Source organism: Mytilus edulis, chromosome 11 (genome assembly GCF_963676685.1).
Source record: "Mytilus edulis chromosome 11, xbMytEdul2.2, whole genome shotgun sequence".
Taxonomy (NCBI): Eukaryota; Metazoa; Mollusca; class Bivalvia; order Mytilida; family Mytilidae; genus Mytilus; species Mytilus edulis.
In genome coordinates, this window is record NC_092354.1 from 77,054,363 (window position 1) to 77,074,319 (window position 19,957).

Here is a 19,957-nt window from a genome sequence, read left to right on the forward strand (position 1 = left end):
AAGTATAGATATATCGAGAATTTTATCACGGTGTTGTTTACAAAGCGAAAGAAGCACGTCATATTAGAATTTCAATTAACTGATAACATCATCTTATCATGCACAGAAACAAAAATACAGTTTATACTGTGCGGCTGTAGATTCTGAGGTATACAATAATCTTTTTTTTAAAATAGAACTAAGAATATTTATTGTTTCATAGTGATTAACACATAAATATCAGAATGAACCTGGTTAATGGTTAGCCAAACCTGCCGCTGGTATGGCAGTGTTACGATTACCATATAAATGACACCAATATACGCAATTAAACGACAGGAATACAGTACAAAAACATGCAATAACACTCAGGACAAAGTAATACATTAACAAATAATATAAAAAGTACATTGCAACATGTAAACCTTAGATTAAACTACGAACATCTGAAATAAATTTACGATAGTACTCAAGTACAGCACAACAGAATTATGAACTGTGCGTCACACGAATGTATCGAAGCCACAAAAACTGACATCACATGTAAATTTAGAATAAAACCATGTAACTTGAAAAAGTTTGTAATGGTGTTATTTGATCTTGTTTTAAGCTCACCTGGCCCGAAGGGCAAAGTGAGCTTTTCTCATCACTCGGCGTCCGTTGTCCGTCGTCGTCGTCGTTAACTTTTTTGAACTTCTTCTAGAGAACCAATGAATGGAATGAAATTAAACATAGCATGAATGTTCCTTATGAGGTGCTGACCAAGTGTTATTATTTTGTAGCCGATCCATCATCCAAGATGGCCTCCAGCTGGAGGCTTAGTTTAACATAGGACCCTGTGGGAAATGCATACAAATGACTTCTTTTAGAGATCACAGAATGAAATGAAATTAAACATATCATGAATGTTCCTTATGTGGTGCTGACCAAGTGTTTTTGCTTTGTAGCCGATCCATCATCCAAGATGGCCACCAACAGGAAACTTAGTTTAACATAGGACCCTATGGAAAATACATACAAATTTCTTCTTTTAGAGAACCACTGAATTGAATGAAACCAAACAGCATGAATGTTCCTTAGGAGGTGCTGACCAAGTGTTGTTACTTTGTAGTCTATCCATCATCCAAGATGGCCGCCAGCAGGGGACTAGTTTAACATAGGACCCTACGGGAAATGCAGACTAATGACTTCTTTTAGAGAACCACTGAATGGAATGAAACCAAACATATCATGAATGTTCCTTATGAGGTGCTGACCAAGTGTTGTTACTTTGTAGCCGATCCATCATCCAAGATGGCCGTAGGAAACTTAGTTTAACATAGGACCCTATGGAAAATACATACAAATTTCTTCTTTTAGAGAACCACTGAATTGAATGAAACTAAACATGTTTGTTCCTTTCCTTTTGAGGTGCTGGACAAGTGTTGTTACTTTGTAGCCAAATTTTATCTTCTTTTTTTTTTATATAATTTCAAAAACCCAAGAAAAGTCAGGTGAGCGATACAGGCTCTTGAGAGCCTCTAGTTTTAACTGTTTATCTGTTACACAAATACACATATAGAAATGTTTAAGTAATGGTGTTTTTACCTAATCATGTCTTTTTTTCTTCTATAAAATCAAAGTTGTAAAACATTCGTATAAATGAATTATTTTCTTTTGAGTGCATATAGAAAATAAGAATTAGAATAAAACCACAAACGATAAGACATGACACAGTATCCAACCAAAAGTTCAAATGAACGAACTAAATACAAGCATGTTGGATTTATAAATACCTAGACGGGTATAAAAGTAATGCGAATTAACAAACGAGAAAAAAATTATAATCAAGAACAGGTCAAAATTTACCTTCTGATTGTTGACATGAAGGTCTTGATGGCGGTGGCGGTCGTTTAGGAAGTGCCTTTTTTTCTGAAGATTCTGTAGTTCTCGATTCCGTTGTTTGACGTTTATTTTCAACGATGGGTTTTGCATATGTTTCGTTTTTGTCTGAAAAAAAATATGTGTCACTTTAATTGCTGGATGAGATGTTGCAAATAAGATGAGATCATCAGCATACACTTATTTGAGTAATAAGGGAATGGTCATTATTTATCAGCTGAGGGGGTCGGTTCAAATTTTTGATATAAAATTTTATGTTGGGAACCCCCCCCCCCATTGTTTTATAAAACCACATTATGACCCCCCTAAGAACATAATTTCAAAAGTTTGACCCCCCCAAAAAAAAATTAATCCCCAGTTGTGTTAAGGTAATGATTACCAGCTACAAAGTAACAGGCTTTGAGAAACTCTGAGTATAACAAACAGCTCTAGCCTTTCTTTGTTTTGTATGTACAGATGTATGTTTTAAGAGTTGAGTGTGTTATCAATTTTCTCTAAACAAGTACACATTTTTGTTTAGGGGCCCAAGCTGAATATATTTGTTCTTTATCCAAATCATATAGTGTTTTTTTTTTAGTGTGTGTGAATGCCATGGTGCCCATCAAGTATTTTTTTTAGTAAGGTCCGAAATTTGGATAGGAAAGAATATCGGAGAATGGGTAAAATTTACAGAAAAATGGACCAAAAAAAAGGATTAAAAAAGAACAGAGGACACTGGTGTTCAAATATAAAGAAAAGGAGAAAAGAGCAAAAAATACTTAAGAATAGAGAAATATTACCTTAAAAATTAAAGAATACAGAAGGGAAATACCTAGTATCGAGATCATCTTTTATTGTTATTCAATATCTTTGTAATAATTTCATAAAATAAGTATACCTATTTTTGTAACCACGTGACAGTCATATAACTAAATGCATCCTTGCTTTCATCAAAATAATTAAATATACACACCCATTTCATCTCAAGAATCACATCAAAACGATTTAAACACTATCATGACTATAGAAAGTTAATTATGCATGTCCAGAAATCTTGAAGTTTATAACTCAATATTTCCTGTGGTCAAAACTAGAGAGAAATGTTTCATACAGTTGTTAATCTATTGATTGTAAATTTACACAACTGTGATAAGGAGTGATCAGATGCACTGCCCTTGAGAAATTAGGCATATCCTGCTGGTGCTTTACATGCAGTTTACACTATCAAAGATTTAATAAACAGACATTATTTCACAGATCGCACACTCATTTCAATTTTGTCAACAATTTATATACTAGTCGGACATAAAAATCTTTATTGTGTGACCCCCCTAGTTGAAATATTTTTTGATGGTAACCCCCCCCCCCCCGTGGTATGACATTTTTGGCAATGACCCCCCCCCCCCCCCCTAAAATGCACCGACCCCCTCAGCTGATAAATAATGACTGTTCCCTAAGTGTTTTGAGTTCGTTCAATAATTTTGTTGTTTAGTTAATCAGGTAACTAATAGGCATTGTCTTAAATATTCCGAAAAAGCATGCGTCGTCTGAATAGTAAATTATATCCACTACCTGATATATACTTTCAGACCGACAAAAAGGATTCTGTTTTGATTTTACAGATTATCGAGTTGTAGAATACACATACGGATATAACTATCTTTCAATGTGTGGTGATATATTTTCTTGCAAAAAAGTAAAATGACACCAATACTTCAAGAAAAATTTCAAGAGGAAATTCTCTTATCAAATGCTTAAATTAAAAACTCAAACACATCAAGCGAATGAAAATCATCTGTCTTACTCCTGACTTAGTGCAGGCAATTAATTCCTCATGCACACTATTATAAGTTATCTACGTTCGTATCCGTAGAAATGGATATTTTAACACCCTGAAGTACCCCAGTACACCATGAGGCGTAGCCGAAGGGTATACAGGCTACTGAAGGGTGTTAAAATATCTATATCTACGGATATGAACGTAGATAACGAATTTATCCCCGGTCTTAGTCCGAATCGGGCGAGTTTTATGGAAATTTGAGTACAAAGTGTAACGTGAAAACAACGTTTTTTTTCATTATCTATAAAATTTTAATTGACATTTGGAAATTTTACATATTTTGTACGGGGTGTAGGGTACTACCGTTTTTAATACGGAGACAGAGAAACCCGATTGAGTCAAATTTGGCGCTCAATGTTGTGAGAGTTACGTCATAGATGGTGTTACGTCAACGTGGGTCATTTGCATAGCTTAGTAAGTAGTCCCATTCCTTTAAAATGTGGCAGTCAAGTGATGCATTTTATGAAATGAGTGTAAATGATCGGCATAATAGGACAAAATCGTTAATGAATTAAATATGTAATTACACACATCATGGATAATCTACAGAATTCAATATTTCACAAGGAACAATCATGGAACTAAGTTCCCCCGGGATAATGGTAAGCAACGTCCGGGGATATCAGTAAGCAACACCAAGGGGCTATGGGTTTTGTAACGACGTGCCTTAACCAATCACAATCCTAGATATATACTAAGCCGGGGATAATATGTAATAAATCCGGTTTTATGGCTAGTAGAGTCAGGAATTTGATCGTTGTTTATTTTTCGTTTGATGTATTTGAACTTCTGATTTGTCATGTGTTAAGGGAATTTCAGTACTCCATTTTCCTCTGAGTTCTGTATTATTGTTATTTTATATGGAAAGATATCCAATTAAAAGACAATTGAGGCAAAACATTTGATAATAGCTTTTCAAAACGAATCGCCCATAAAGCAATCGTTTCCGGATTACACATATAAATATATAACATGTTTAAGAGACAAGAACACTATTTGGTAATAAGCTTTGACATAGTCTTTTTCGGAAACGTGTATTTACCATTGGAAGAGATGATCAACTAACGTCACCTGACCACTGTCCTTACTGAAGCCAACTGAACGTTAAGCGAAAACCATTCAATCAATATATATCTTCTTATCAATGTTTATAAAAAGTTGCAAATAAAATAGTCATATATATGCCATCGACTTTGTATATGAATATATAAACATTTTAATATCTCACTTTGTGTGTTTGAAAGTATTTGTATGCGTATTGAAAATAACTTTTATACGCCTATACAATCGAACGATTATTAAAGGGGATTGTCTATCAGTAAATGCTTGTAATGAACGTTAAAAAATAAATGTTTTATACATCTATGCATTCTTCAATGAAACCTTCAACAGTTAAATGAAAATTAAACTGTATCAGAAAGAAATTTCAGAGAAGTGTAATCATTTTATCCCTAATCGGACACAAAAATAACATGTGAAATGTCGGAAATTTACCTTTAGATTGTTGACATGGAGGTCTAGATGGCGGTGGCGGTCGTTTATGAAGTGCTGTTTTTTCTGATAATTCTGAAAAAAAAAAATATCTCAGTTAAGGTGATACCAGAAACCTGTACTAAAATCAATTTGGCTCGTTTAATTTTCAAAATATTTTGACAACATATCTACTTTGACCTTTTGACAAAAATATGAAGATTTAAAAAAGCTGGAACCACACACTTTATCGGAACTATTTCTTTGGATATATATCAGTTTGGTAACATTCATTTTGATAATTGAGAAGCCTAGTGTTTCCCAAACAATAAAACATTCAGCTGAATTTTACAGAGTTATCTGTATGTAGTGTTATGTACCATCTAATTTGCTTGATGAGATGTTGAAAATAAGATGAAATTCAAAACTTGGAATTATTTATAAAATTCGTGTTTGAGTTCGTTCATGAAATGTTGACAATGTTTTGTTAATGGAAGTTCGCTTCTCTTGTTTTTGAATGGTTGTATCCCGTCAGTATGATATTGTTCTATTTTATGTCATTATGATATATTATGAATTACAAAATACGGTGAAACCACAAACGCCAAAATCATTCAACCGCGTAGTGGAATTAACTATTTGTGGATTCTTATAAATTGTATATATAACTTTTGGACTATTTTAAATCTCGGTCTATTTCTGAAATTTATTCTAACATACTTTTGATTTTTTAACCCTGTATGCTAACATTGCCTATGTAAATTTTAAAATTGTGTGTTTGCACATTGAACGACAAATCTATGTGACGTATAAAATTTTCTGACGTCAGACACACAAATCAATGAATGTGTTTGTAGATAGGTGTTTTTGTGTTCTGTTCAATTGTTCCTTTTAAAATTGTTATACGATGATGACTGATGTACCCATAGTTTGACTTTTTTCATTTATTGTGTCTGTTTAGTAAACGCATCAATGTAAATATAACGGAATTTGAGGAGACTGTCATCAAAGTGAGAGGGTTAGCTCTACTAAACCAGGTTTATTCCACCATTTTCTACATTTGAAAATGTCTGTACCAAGTCAGGAATATTAGAGTTCTTGTACATTCGTTTTTGATGCGTTTTGTTATTTGATTTTTTCATGTTATTATGGACTTTCCGAATTGATTGTCCTTTAAGTTCAGTATTTTTGTGATTTTACTTTTTGTCATATATTCGAAATCCTCTGCTTTCATCCATGCAGTGCCGTTATTGTTTTTCTCATATAACCCCTACTTTTCTTTTTATAATTTTATTATATTTAGTTTAAAAAGCCATATTTGAAAATCCTATACAATCCAACAAATGGAAGTTTTTAACGATTTTGACTGGCTATACAGCCCTTGCACGGTCGGCTATACAATCCTTGTTAATGTTTCTCATTTTATAGAAAGAAAACGGGTGCCAAAGTTAAATGTTTAGAACTTGTAGAGAGATTAATTTCCCGTCAAATTTCAATGGCTTATATCTCGAAAACAAGCATATTTACAATTTGTTGTTGTTACTTTTTTTTAGTTCTTTTATCTATTTACAATCAAAAAGTAAAATCATAAGAAATACTGAACTCCGAGGAAAATTCAAAAGTCACTAATCAAATAGCAAAATTTTAAGCCCAAAGGCATCAAACGAATGGATAACAACAGTCATGTTCCTGAATTTGTACAGGCATGTAGAAAATGGTCGATTCATAACAGTCCTTAAATTATTTTTTTTTAACAGAGTAGCAAACATCCTCAATACAAAGTATTATCATGCAGCGTGTTAGTTTGGGTAATTTAGGCACACATGAGTAATGAGATACAAGTGTATATATGTTATAAAAGACACCTAGACAAACCTAAACAATAATCTGAAAAGTTTTATAAAGACTCATATGGCTCCATAAGATATAATTTTGAGTTGAGGAGAAAATGGATTGGATAATGGCATAAGAAGGTTTAATTTACATGAGATGAGACAGAGGAATCCGTGTCTGTTGTTTTATTTAATTTCTAGTTCTGGAGGATATATAAATAGAAACAGTCAGAAAGGTTTGGATGGTAAATGAAAAGAACATCGTGAATATATCTGAATTTAAAATTAAATGAAATTATTCCACATTGGAATTTCCTAAATGGGTACTGTTACCAAACAACACATACTAAGAATTTGATTTATGGTTAAACCTTTACAAAACTTGACAGCTAACTGACGTTTTATGTGTAAATGTGCTTTCCGACTTTTGAATTAAAAAAAAAAAATGTCTACCTTTACCATGGATATAGAAAACTAATGAATGGGGTCTGCTATCGCGATTATAGTGTTAACATCCTAAATAGGATTAATTGCTTTTTTTAATATCTTATCAAATTGTTCTAAAATGTGAATTAAAGAAACAATGTAGCTTACAGCTAATTTCAATCATTACGAACTTTTTACCGAAGAAAAGTGCAGGATTACGTGGTTCTATCCTAGAACTGATCTTCACAGTTTTCTCTGAAACTAGTTTTTAGACAGTTTACCCTAGTTATAATTCTGACGGATCTATCACATAAAACATGAAAATTGAGAATAAACATCAAAGAGATAACAACCAAACCAAAAAATCTAAAAAATCCGAAGTCCCCAAAATGTAGAACTGATTCAAAATATACTGATGGCATTATTTTTCTGACCAACTCCATTATTTGTGAAAAAAATCGACACAGAAAAGTTCTAAGCAGGGTTATTACTCATATGAAATTAACTGAACAACAAATATTCATCAAACTATAAAACCCAGGAGAATATTTGAAAATTTTATATACACTCAAACAAACCTTGTCCCTGATTCAAAAGCTGATTTTCAGATTGTGCTTTCACCAGAGAGTTGTTAGTGGGATCAACCAATGTAGTTCTATGACAATTACAGAATTCATGTATATAATCTGAAACATAAGAAGACTTCATGCTATCATTTCATACATACAATGCTACAATTTGGAAAAACTTAAAGTTTTGTAACCTCACAAGACAAACATAATTTCACAAAAGATGAAACCCCTGTCGTTAGCATAAATATGGTTCATAAAAAAGGGGGGGGGGGTTTATTTAAAATGAGAGTGTCTGAAAGACATATTTAATGCCCTGACATACTATTGATACATTTTTATTTTTTGGATTACGAAATTTTCGTGGGTTTTGTAGGTACAGGTGAACCACGTGTTTTAATCTCCAACGAATTACAAATTATCCATAGCCTTTGTTTACAGAGATTGGTCAAATCAATGGTTTTCATCAACCCACGAAAGTTGACTCCCATAATTATCAATGAATCTACATTTAAAATATCCAATCAGTGATATAGCATAGTATAAGAACATGTGATGATTTAGCTGGGAAAATTACAGACTGTTAACCGTTTGAATTTTGTAAACTAGATACCCCAAGACAGATTTGGTTTAATTTTGCCGAGAAATTGCTGAGGAGAAAATGTTGTCAAAGGTTAACGAAAGAGGAGGACATTAGAAAACGTGAGACCGCAGATTCCACGTTGATGGACACAGCTAAAATTAACAAATGATATAAAATCAGAAAACATGTTTATCATGTTCTTTTATCATGAATGATAACGATTTACGCTTTTTCAGAATATTTACATATTTATCAAAATCACAATATTTATGCTTATTTTGAAGCTAACTTGTCTTTGCTAAAATGAACATAACTATCCTTTATCTTTATTATTCCCAATTCCTGTTCAGTAAAGGTATTCATTACCACTTATTATGATTTTGAAAAAAAAAGCTGGTAACACACTACATTCGAGAAGTTATAATTCAAGAGCACTAATTTGAAAAAAAGGACATGTGGCCTTGCAAGTGTTAAAGGTTCAACCAAAAATGCCAGTTTGACCTGCAGAAATAATCGGAACATTTAAAATTTGATGGCAGAGTTATTTTCACCTACCTCTGAAACTGTTTCTTCCAATTTTTAAAACAAACAGGACCGTTACTACTGTACCTAAATAGAATAGAAGAGAGATTATATTTAATGACCGAAAAATACAAAAGAAAATCTACTATTAACATTAATAGGGAAAATAACAACTTTGAAGCAATTATATATACCTTTGTGGCTAGAAATTTCGAAAGTAGAATGAAACATTTTTTTTTATTGTAGATGAATTTTATTATTAAACATAATATCAATGAATAGAAATCAAGTAAATAATCTTATTTCTCAAATTAAACAATGCACATTTCACGGCTTTTTCATTTGTTTTCATTTTTGTCTCAAAGTATGTAAAACAGCAAATTACTCTTAGACATATTTCTTTATATATATATTTTTTTTAACAAATTAAGAGTTGAAAAAATATTAACATTACATGCCATATTTTCATTTTCAACTCAATAATAATTAAAATAGCCTTTATGTAAACAGTTCTTATATTTTAAAAATATTTCGATAATCTATAAATACATCTTTCCGGTTAATTTCCATTTTTCAAAATGTTTGTTAAAAAGTGGAAGCACTTCTTTCGGGGACATTTGTCATTTGTTAAATTCGAAACGAAAAATTCTACAAAACAAATTGAGTAAAGCCTAATTTTAATAAAATTGAAATCGCTTCCATTCAAAAAAGGCAAAAAAGCCTACTTAGTTTTATCAATTGTGACAAAAATGAAACATTTTTTATGTAATCTTAATTTTCAATATCATTTCGAAATCGAAAAAAATAAATTATTAAATGTTTTCACGGTAACTACACATTTTCGTGTTGCTTAAATTTGCACATTATATGTAGGATCATTTGGCAATATAACAATTTGCCAGAACTATTCGATAATGCTGGTATAAACAAGCAGCAACTTCAGGTGAATATTTAGCATGATTTACCGAATTATAAAACATAAATACCAATGAAATCAGGATTCAACTTTTTTTTTACCTGAACATAAATCTATCTAATATATTTGACAGTAACCTCATTTTCGTGGTAAAAAATTATTATTATGTTTAAGTTGTTATGTTAGTTTTCAGATACTTTAATCAATACATAATCTTTATTTGGTGACTATGTTGAACGCATCTATCCCATCGAACTGGGGATAAAGGATACAACAGAAACAGTTAAGTCGGCCTCTTATCTTGACTTCTAGAAATTGACAATGAGGGTCGGTTGAAAACAAAACTTTACGACAAAAGAGATAATTTTAGCTTTCCAATTGTTAACTTTCCATATCTAAGTAGCAACATTCTAGCAGCACCTGTATACGGGGTATATATCTCTGAATTGATACGATATTCCCGTGTTTGCATTTCCTATCATGATTTTTTTCATAGAGAGTTGCTGCGCAAAAGGAACCCATTGAACCAAGAGTTCCAAATAGTGAAGTTGAAATCGTCCCTTCGTAAATTTTACGGAACCCATCACGAGCTCGTTGACCGTTGTGGAATAACCGTTTCACAAATGATATCGGATATGTTCCTTACGTCGTAACTACAATCCCCTTCCCTTTCATGAATGTGACCTACCGAATTAGACTATTTACCGGATTTTTTTTTATAGTATAAGCAACACGACGGGTGCCACATGTGGAGCAGGATCTACTTACCCTTCCGGAGCACCTGAGATCACCCTAGTTTTTGATGGGGTTCGTGTTGCTTATTCTTCAGTTTTCTATGTTGTGTCATGTGTTCTATTGTTCGTCTGTGTTTCTTTATAATTTGTAGCCAGGCGTTGTCAGTTTATTTTAGATTTATGAGTTTGACTGTCCCTCTGGTATCTTTCGTCCCTCTTTCATTGGTCAAGGTTAAATGTAAATTGGTTGTTTCTTCAGTACTATTGGTGTTAATAGTATTCGAAGAATAAAACGATCTTTGATGGGGGGAGGGGTAGGTGTAAATCAGCATGATAGACATGCAAACCATGCAACAATCATTCTTTGCACACAAAATAAAAACTGACACTTCGGCTAAATGTATCTGCAAAACTGACCGCCAAAAATAAGGCTGCGTTCATACAAAACCTTCTTTAAAGACGTACGCTATAAAGGAATAATTTTAGTCACCAAATCTAGTTGACCTACTGCTAATAGTATCTGGGATACAGAACGGTTTCAAAGTCAAGTGAACAGATGGATATGTTAATAACTTATTTTATAGTTCGTTCTTATGTTGTACTGTTACATCATTGTCCCTAGTAAGGGAAGGGTTGGGATCCTGCTTTCATGTTTAAACTCGCTGCATTCTGTATGTATGTGCCTGTCCGGAGTCTCTTATTCAGTAGTTGTCGTTTGTTTCTGCTCAACTTATTTGTCTTACGTACATTATTTCGTATATCATTTAAACCGTTAGTTTTTCTCGTTCAGTTTGTTGTTATTTTTTTAATTTTATAGCTTAATATTCGATATGGGCTTTGCTAAATGTTGAAGGCCACACGGTGATTTTAGTTATAATTTATGTGTCATTTTGTCTGTTGTGAAAAAAAGTGAAATTGACAAGCATACTACATCTTCTTATTATCATATTGTAAAGATTCAACATACCAAACATATATACTCATAATATGCTATTATTTCAAAAGACACGTGTGACGCTCATTTAGGTCAATGTGCCTTTTTAACAATGACCACTTGTCAACTTTATAAACTATAATATAGTTAATGGCTAAAGTCTTTTGTCTGCCGATTATTATCACTGTTTCCAGTTTCGATCTATATTCTGTTTGCTGTGTAAAACTAGACAGAACTTAGCACGCTCAAGTAATGGTCTGCACCTTGAAGAGGATTCTGTAGAAATTGGCAATTGCAAAATACCGCTACATCTTCAATATTCAGGTCAGTTCGTTATTGTGCTCAGTACTGCCTAGTATTACACTGTTAATCCCAGGTTTTCGATCAATTCTCGTGAGACATTTTAGCACTGTGCTTTACATATGTGCTGTTTATAACTTACCCAAAATAAAACATGTAGAGAGTACAACTAGTATGAAGATTGACACGATTTTTCCCGGTTTCATCGACGATACTATAAAGACAAAAAAAAAAGAAATACACATCTTTTGATATAAACTAACGTTTCTTTATACATGTTATAGAATTTGCAATCCATTAGAAATAATAGAAATACTGCTTGTTAGTATTTTTTTCATATGTAAAATGCAAAATTATGTCACATTTTAGTGGTATTTTATACTATCAAGATAATACCGAACAACGTGTTCATACTATTTTGTCAAATAACTAAAATAATTTAAGTTATGACGATTAATGTGTATACTGTACAATTATCTCGTTATACATTTAACACGGGGGAACATTATCATATCGTATAAATTTTCAACGTCGATAGATTAGTATACTACACAGATTACATGATATGATAAGAAGCCACCTTATTATTCTATATATTGACCTTACTCTGCTATTTGCGACTTATTTTTATATCATAATAATACATTTAGATACTATAGAGACGTATTGACATAACAGAAATGCTGACCAAAAAAATATAGAAAGTCTATTTTATTTTACGTACAAGAAGATTTCCATAAAGTATACTTGTTTTGTGCACAATAGACTATTTTAATATTACTGACTTTTAACACCGGTATATATCATTTTTCAACAGGTTACCTACGACATCCTGGTACTCGGTCAATAACGAGCAACACAAAGAAGTGACATCAAACATTTAATCGGTACAATTCTCCGGGAACATATACTGCTTCATATTTTATCTTTACACAACAAACTCATCAGAAAAGAGTAAAATTTACCCTCAAATTAAACCAATATAAACCAGAGTCAAAAGTCGGTAATATGAAAATAGTCTATTGAACACTTATTAGCTTGTGCTATATGTGTTTCAATGTTGCAATAAAATTCAATTGTACATACTTTTCCACGGGTAAAATATTTGATCTAACTATTAGTAAACCGGATTTGATTTTCTCAATCGATTTAAGCCTTTCGAACAGCGATATACTAATGTTGCCTTTATCTCAGTGAGAAGTTGTAAGTATGAATTTTGTGCGGTACAAAGATAATAAAGCAATATAAGAAACGAATTTTAAATTGACAGTAAAACAGGTTTTCTATGTATTTCTAATTGATTTTTTTGGTTGTTTGAAATGCTACGATTGATGTCATTTTTTCTATTTTAAAAGAACTAAAACGGCTAAACGGAAAAATTACCTATTGTCGATATTTAAAATTGACATACAATTACAATATTTAAGTTTTGATTACAAAGGCTGACGGGAACCAACATCAAATAAAATATTTAGATATATCAATGACCAAAACTCCCGAAAGATCAAATTGAAAAGCGTCTTTGACTTCCACATATCCATCAGCATAATTATGTGAACTTTGTTATAACATTGATCAAAATATAAACATTTGAAGTGAAACAATTCTAAGACATTTCATAAGAGTAATTGAACCTGAAATGATTCAATTTAATGTTAATTTTCATAACACTAGTATATATTGATAGGAGTTTATTAAAGAAACCAAAAAAATAAATAAATAGATATATATATAGATCTATGTGCTTGCTTTCGAGATATTAGACATTGCAATTTTGGCAGGAAAATGTTCTCTCTTGATTTTTCATAGTTTTATTAGTGACAAGTTAAATTCTCAAAAACTATTATAAATTACAAAGATTTTATAAGACTTTATAAAAGGCTTGTAATTATACATTTACAAGATTTATGAAAAGAAAATTGGTGGTCAATGGGTATTATTTTAAGGCATTCAAATGGATAAAACCAGAACATTTAAAAAATTTGACAAAAAATAAAAAAAATATGGCAAGCGAACATCCTTAATTGATAATTACTCCAACTTGGCACGTGAAAAAGCTGTAGGGTCCTTTGCAAACTGTTGGTTGACATGTGACTTATAATATCAACCGGAAGTGACCGTGAAAAAACCGGAAGTAGTTTTTTTGAACTCATTTCATGACAAGTTACCTACAAAACTAATTATTTTTTGCATACATAAACTTATCTTTGAGACCGGAAGGCAATTTCACTGAACCAGAAGTACCTAATATTTCCCATATTACAGGCAAAAGTATATAGAAACCATACATTTTGGGAAGTAGTGTAAATAAAGCTATCATTTAAGACTGAGAGCGACTTTTTTTTAACCAGAGGAAGACAATCATCTGCCTTATTTCAGGCAAAAATAGAGAGAAACATTTATTTAAATCAGTATGAAGAAATCTATGCCTGGACGCAAAAGTAACTTTGAGTAAACTGAAAGTAGCTTCTCATCAATAATTTCATAAAATTGACGTGGAAAGACCTTCAATTGTTCTCTGAACAATCGGTTTTCAATTTAATTCTTCATCAAAGTGTTAACACTCGGATTTCATTTTATTTTAATTAAGTGCTATCTTTGTCATATTTTTAAAAATATTTTTCAAACTCATTTCAGAAGTTCGTCTTTTAGAATTATATTTACTTGATAGGCAAAACGCTCGCCTGCATATCAAGTTATAAGCCTTGTACCGTTGAAAACTATCTATACTGCATCAGACCAAACAAAACAAATTGTAAACATTAGGTTTGTAACGAATTATTTTAAAGTGTACATTATATTTTTAGCTAATTTTAACCAGTTACATAAAGTACAAAAAATAATATGTAGTAACGTCAGAACGCATATTTATCAAATTAATCAATATTCTCTCAAAAATAGTTAGAGAGTGAAACAACTTACAAGTATAACGTTAAATAGCATTGACTATTGATTATCACATAAAAATATACAGTAAAGGCATTTTAACAAAAAAAATAAACAACTGAAGTATCAATCGACATAATCATATACTTTACCATGCATAGATGAAACATAAATATCGTCTTCTTCATGAATATTTCCAGTGATACCGAATTTTATATCATTGTTTTCACTACAAAATATGGAAATTCAAACCTTAAAAATGCAATAATTTCAATATATATAGGAAAACATTCCAATTCAATTGTCTTTAGAATAGTTTTTCGACACATTAAAACGTTCAAATGCCCCTTTAGAAAACTTTCTAAGAGAATATTGATTAATTTTCCTAAAGCTTTCAAAATGTAACTAAATTAAAGATGGCTCAAATGAATCATGAGTAGTTTATTTGGGAAACTAAGCCGTATTGAAACTTCATGACTATTTATCTGATTCACAAAATTTCCCATCCCCATATCAAATTGGCTTTCCCTAGTCAATACCAAATTAAAATGTAGAAGTCCTGAGATTTCTAAATTCCATTCGATAAGTGATCTTATCTGTTAAGACGAACAAACATAATATGTCAAAAGAATACAAAGAACATTATTGGAAAAATCATGAAAAGCAGCAATATGAAAATAAGGGGATGGGGTACCATTACCAATAATATTACATTCGAAATCAAATAATGTGGATATGAACAATAATAGAAACCCATACGGCATCAAATCATGAAACTGACACACACCATAATGTCCCCGACATAAAATACAGGAAACAATTTAAATGAGAAAACTAACGGCTCTAACAAAACAGTTAATATAAAAGACATGAATAAACTACAACTATTGAACTGTAGGCTGCTGACTTAAAAAGGCTAGAATGTGGCGGGGTTAAAAATGTTAGCGAGCGTTCAACTCTCACAATAACCTTGGACAATGGTGTAACAGCACAACATAATATCAAACTATATGAATTAGTGGCTGAACTCATCAGATGCAAACAAAGCAGAAAAAAAACCAGATATAAAAAAGAATGGACGCGGCAGGTTATTTATTAATCCCTAATCTCTAACAACCAAAAGGAAACAAAGTACAGATCTGTGGATGGTCGCAGTTTATCAAAAGCTAGTTCATGAATATACAAAGACTAAAATGTCTATCAGTACACACCCAGCATCTAATAAATTTAGTGTAAAGACGTTGTTAACAATCATAGAAAATACATAACAAAAACTCTAAGTTTGATTTCTGATATCAAAAACAACATTTTTATTAAAAGAAAAAAAGTTTATTTAAACTGAAGAGACATGTTTTGTCGAAATGCGCATATGGTGCAGAAAAATTGGTACCGTTAATGTTATTATTTAAAGGATCGACAAGTTTACCCTGATCGTATATAAATTTCAAGACTCGGTAAACCACACATTCATAAAATATAGGAATTGCTATTCCGTAAAAAAACTCGCAAACTAAATCTTGGTATCTATGGAAGACTTTAGTAAAAAGTAAAATAACAAAGATACCGAACTCGGAGAAAAAATCACATAAAATGTCCCTTATCAAATGACAAAAAAAGAAACTCATACACAATAAACGAATGGATAACGACTGTCACATTCTGGACTTGTTGCAAGCATTTTTTACATGTAAAATATGAAGCACTAAACTTGGTTTTATAGCTAGCTTGTATGACAGTCTCATAAAATGACATTATATTGACAATAATGTGTGAACAAAACAAAGACATAAAATCAAAATAGGGATACATTAGTCAACATTGTGTGAATACCTTATTACTCACTATTCAATGAAACAAATATGTTAACCAAGGTAATCAAAATGAAATACAAACAAAGTACATAAGCAAAATATTATATATAAAAATTTAAAAAAAATGACTACAACACATGAAGACCATGGCAGAATGCATAAGTACCAAGCTACGCCCACGGATATAACAAAAAATGGACAAAACATAAACAAAAGTAAAAATGATAAAAAACATACAAGACTATAACACGTAATAAAAACGATAAACTACGTTAGTACATAGAATCCATATTTCAAGACCATCATGTATTGTTTATAAAAATGTTACGGAACGGTTATGTACAAGGTCGTGGTATCTTCCGTTGAACTTTTTTTAAAGGTTTTAAGTAACTTATGGTAACGAAATCCATCACTTAATAATTTACCAGTAATACATAGATTATGCTCATTAAAATCCAAAACGTCACAACAGACAAGGACATAACGAACGAAATGGAAGATATTAACAACGCAAGAAGGGGCCAGTTTATTTCCACTCTTCAACTTGGCTGTTAGTACATTACTTTATAATGTATTGCATCGTATTTATAGGCAACAACCACATGTATGATCAATTCCGGAACATCTTCACAAAACAAAATATCAGACTCGAATGTTTTGCACAGTTTTCAGTTTATTAATTCAATAGTTGTTTTTCAACTGATAACTTAACATTAAAAAAATCATTGCATTATCACCACAAAGGACAGTTGATCTTAAAAAAGGATATTTATAGAAGGGCGATTAAAGGTTTGAGTCATATTTGTATTTTAGTAACATTCGTATGAAGAATATAAACTAACAAAGAACTGCATTCATATCATGACTTACCTTTCATCCTTTATTGATCGACATTGTGTTACTTTTTGGAGATCAGTTTTATAGATGCATTTATAATCTATGATAAAAAGAAAATTAATGAAAGGTATAAACTTACATTTTTTATTAATATTCCATCACCTGTGAAATTGTTATGTCTAGTTACATTGTTACATTTGAACCACGTTTGCAGATCAGCAAGATTGATACGCTAAATTCTTTCCTGCTGTATAATTGACTTTAACTCCATTTATTCCTATACCAGTGGACTTTTACAATGATGTTATAAACTTAGTGTTTGTCGTAAAATTTGACGACTTATTTTCAATGCTAAAAATATCAGATGTATTATGGAACGAACTAAAAGTCCGTATCACAAAAGTCTTTAAAAGAAAAAATAAGCATCAGAATTAAGATTTATGAATAGCTATTTCACCGTGAGATATGTATAGATACCTCCACCCTGTATTATACTGTGGATTCATAAATATTCGTTGGATACCAATTTTCGTGGATTTCGAAGGTACAAGAGAATCACGAATTTAAATGTTCAACGATTTACAAATTTCCCAAAGGAATATACCTGTATACACACTTTTCCGAATCCACTAAATTAAATACTAGTATTCACAAATATGCAAGTTTTCCCCATACCGCAAAAATTGGTAGCCATGAAAATGAATGAATCCACAGTATTTTAGATATAATAACCAAACAACGCCAAATATGTATAGATACTTTACCTTGGGATACAAGTATGGAAACCCCACCTTGTGATATAAGTACAGATACTTCACCCTTTTATATATATCAGGTCTTATTGTACAAATTAACATTTATTAATATATGAATTTCGGTAAGGCTTGCATCATATTTTCCTTCCGGTAAATATAATCCATTCATCATATTTCGAATTTTTAGATTGGACGAGTCAATCCCAAATTGAGGTAAATGATATGGCCTTCCAAATACGTTTTGGATTCTTCATAATACTGAAGAGACATTAATAGTCGAAATCCGGATATGATGGGAAAATTTTTAAGCACCTAATGTTTGTAGTTGATCATCTTTGCCGTAAGTTTATTGTTTTCTGTTTGATATCAAATTAATATAAAAAGATCCGTTTTCTCACATGTTTGTTGTCAGTTTATTTGGCAATTGTTTCTGGCAGTCAGCAGGATTTAAGATCATCAGGTTTTCGACCTGTTAGTGTTTGTTTAAAAAATATACTTTTTTACTCTTTTGGTCTTTTTTTAGAAATTGTTGTTTGTGCTGTTTTTAGACCTCTCTACAACAAAATTTGTTTACCATGCACTCGAAAAAAAATAACGTTTTTTATCCAACGCAATCATAGGTTTGACCGTTGTTTTCAATTAAGACTTGTGTATATAAATATATAGACAATAATAGTGCGTTGACTTGACCTATCAACGATATAAGGACGAGGCTTAAAACGTGGAAATTCGAGGCTCTGTCGAGATTTTTCCACGTTTCGGACCGAATCCTTATATCGTTGATATGTCAAGTCAATGCACTATTATTGTCTTTATACTGCAATCTAAAAAAAACAACATTTTCATGTGTTGTTTAATGTTGTTTATTTTTTTTTAAATTATGTGGAAAATCCCCCTTTGATAAGGCCTCATATCATGCAGGCGGGAAAATATACAACACGATGCAATGGACTTTACCTGTTTGAAATAAGCATAAAACATAATGATTTATAGGTTGCCAACACGAAATATTAATTGGTGAAATATGTTTTTCCCAATATTGTACGATTCACGTCGTTCACGTCGTTCCACGCATCGTTCAACGCATCGTTGCATACATTGGATACAAGAAAAGACCGAAGAGGTCGTATGAATAATTAAATATAATTTCGGCAACATCTATTTAAATATTCACGAGGAAAAGTAATATCGGCTCAGTGACTCTATATGACATAGAAATATGCAGTCAACACTTTTTGACTGCTCAAATAGAACGAGTGGAGTATAAATATCTATATAGATACTTCACCCTTCATGTGATATATGTATAAATAACTAACCCAGTGGTGTAGGTATAGATTCTGCATCGTGTGATATATGTATAGATATTTAACCCTGTGATATATGTATAGATACATCACCCTGTGATATATGTATAGATACCTCACCTTGTAATGTATGTATATATAAATCACCCTGTGATATATAGAGAATAATACATGGCAAAATCTATATCAGATGTCGTATCATCCCGAAACACCAAAATCACCCGAAGAGCCTTTAGGCCCAAGGGATGATATTGGTCGAGGGTGATACGGCATGTGATACGGATTTTACCATGTTTTATACGCTTTATCATATATTTCGACAGGAGAGTATTATATTATATAAACTGTATTCTGATCCATAGCACTGGGTTACCTTTAGTTATATTTTTGTCTGGT

General features: G+C 31.6%; 1 protein-coding gene across 1 annotated transcript in view; it reads right to left on the minus strand.

Annotated features, from left to right (window-relative positions):
• Positions 1–1,440: 1,440 nt before the first annotated feature.
• The window catches only part of LOC139494606 (uncharacterized), a 51,766-nt gene continuing 33,249 nt past the window's right edge, over positions 1,441–19,957 (minus strand). Inside the window, exons 5-10 of the mRNA XM_071282765.1 lie at positions 17,533–17,599; positions 15,004–15,080; positions 7,986–8,093; positions 5,174–5,245; positions 1,828–1,968; positions 1,441–1,517 (exon numbers count right to left, since the gene is read on the minus strand). Coding sequence (XP_071138866.1) covers positions 1,441–1,517; positions 1,828–1,968; positions 5,174–5,245; positions 7,986–8,093; positions 15,004–15,080; positions 17,533–17,599 — 542 coding nt within the window. The remainder of the gene's footprint in view (positions 1,518–1,827; positions 1,969–5,173; positions 5,246–7,985; positions 8,094–15,003; positions 15,081–17,532; positions 17,600–19,957) is intronic.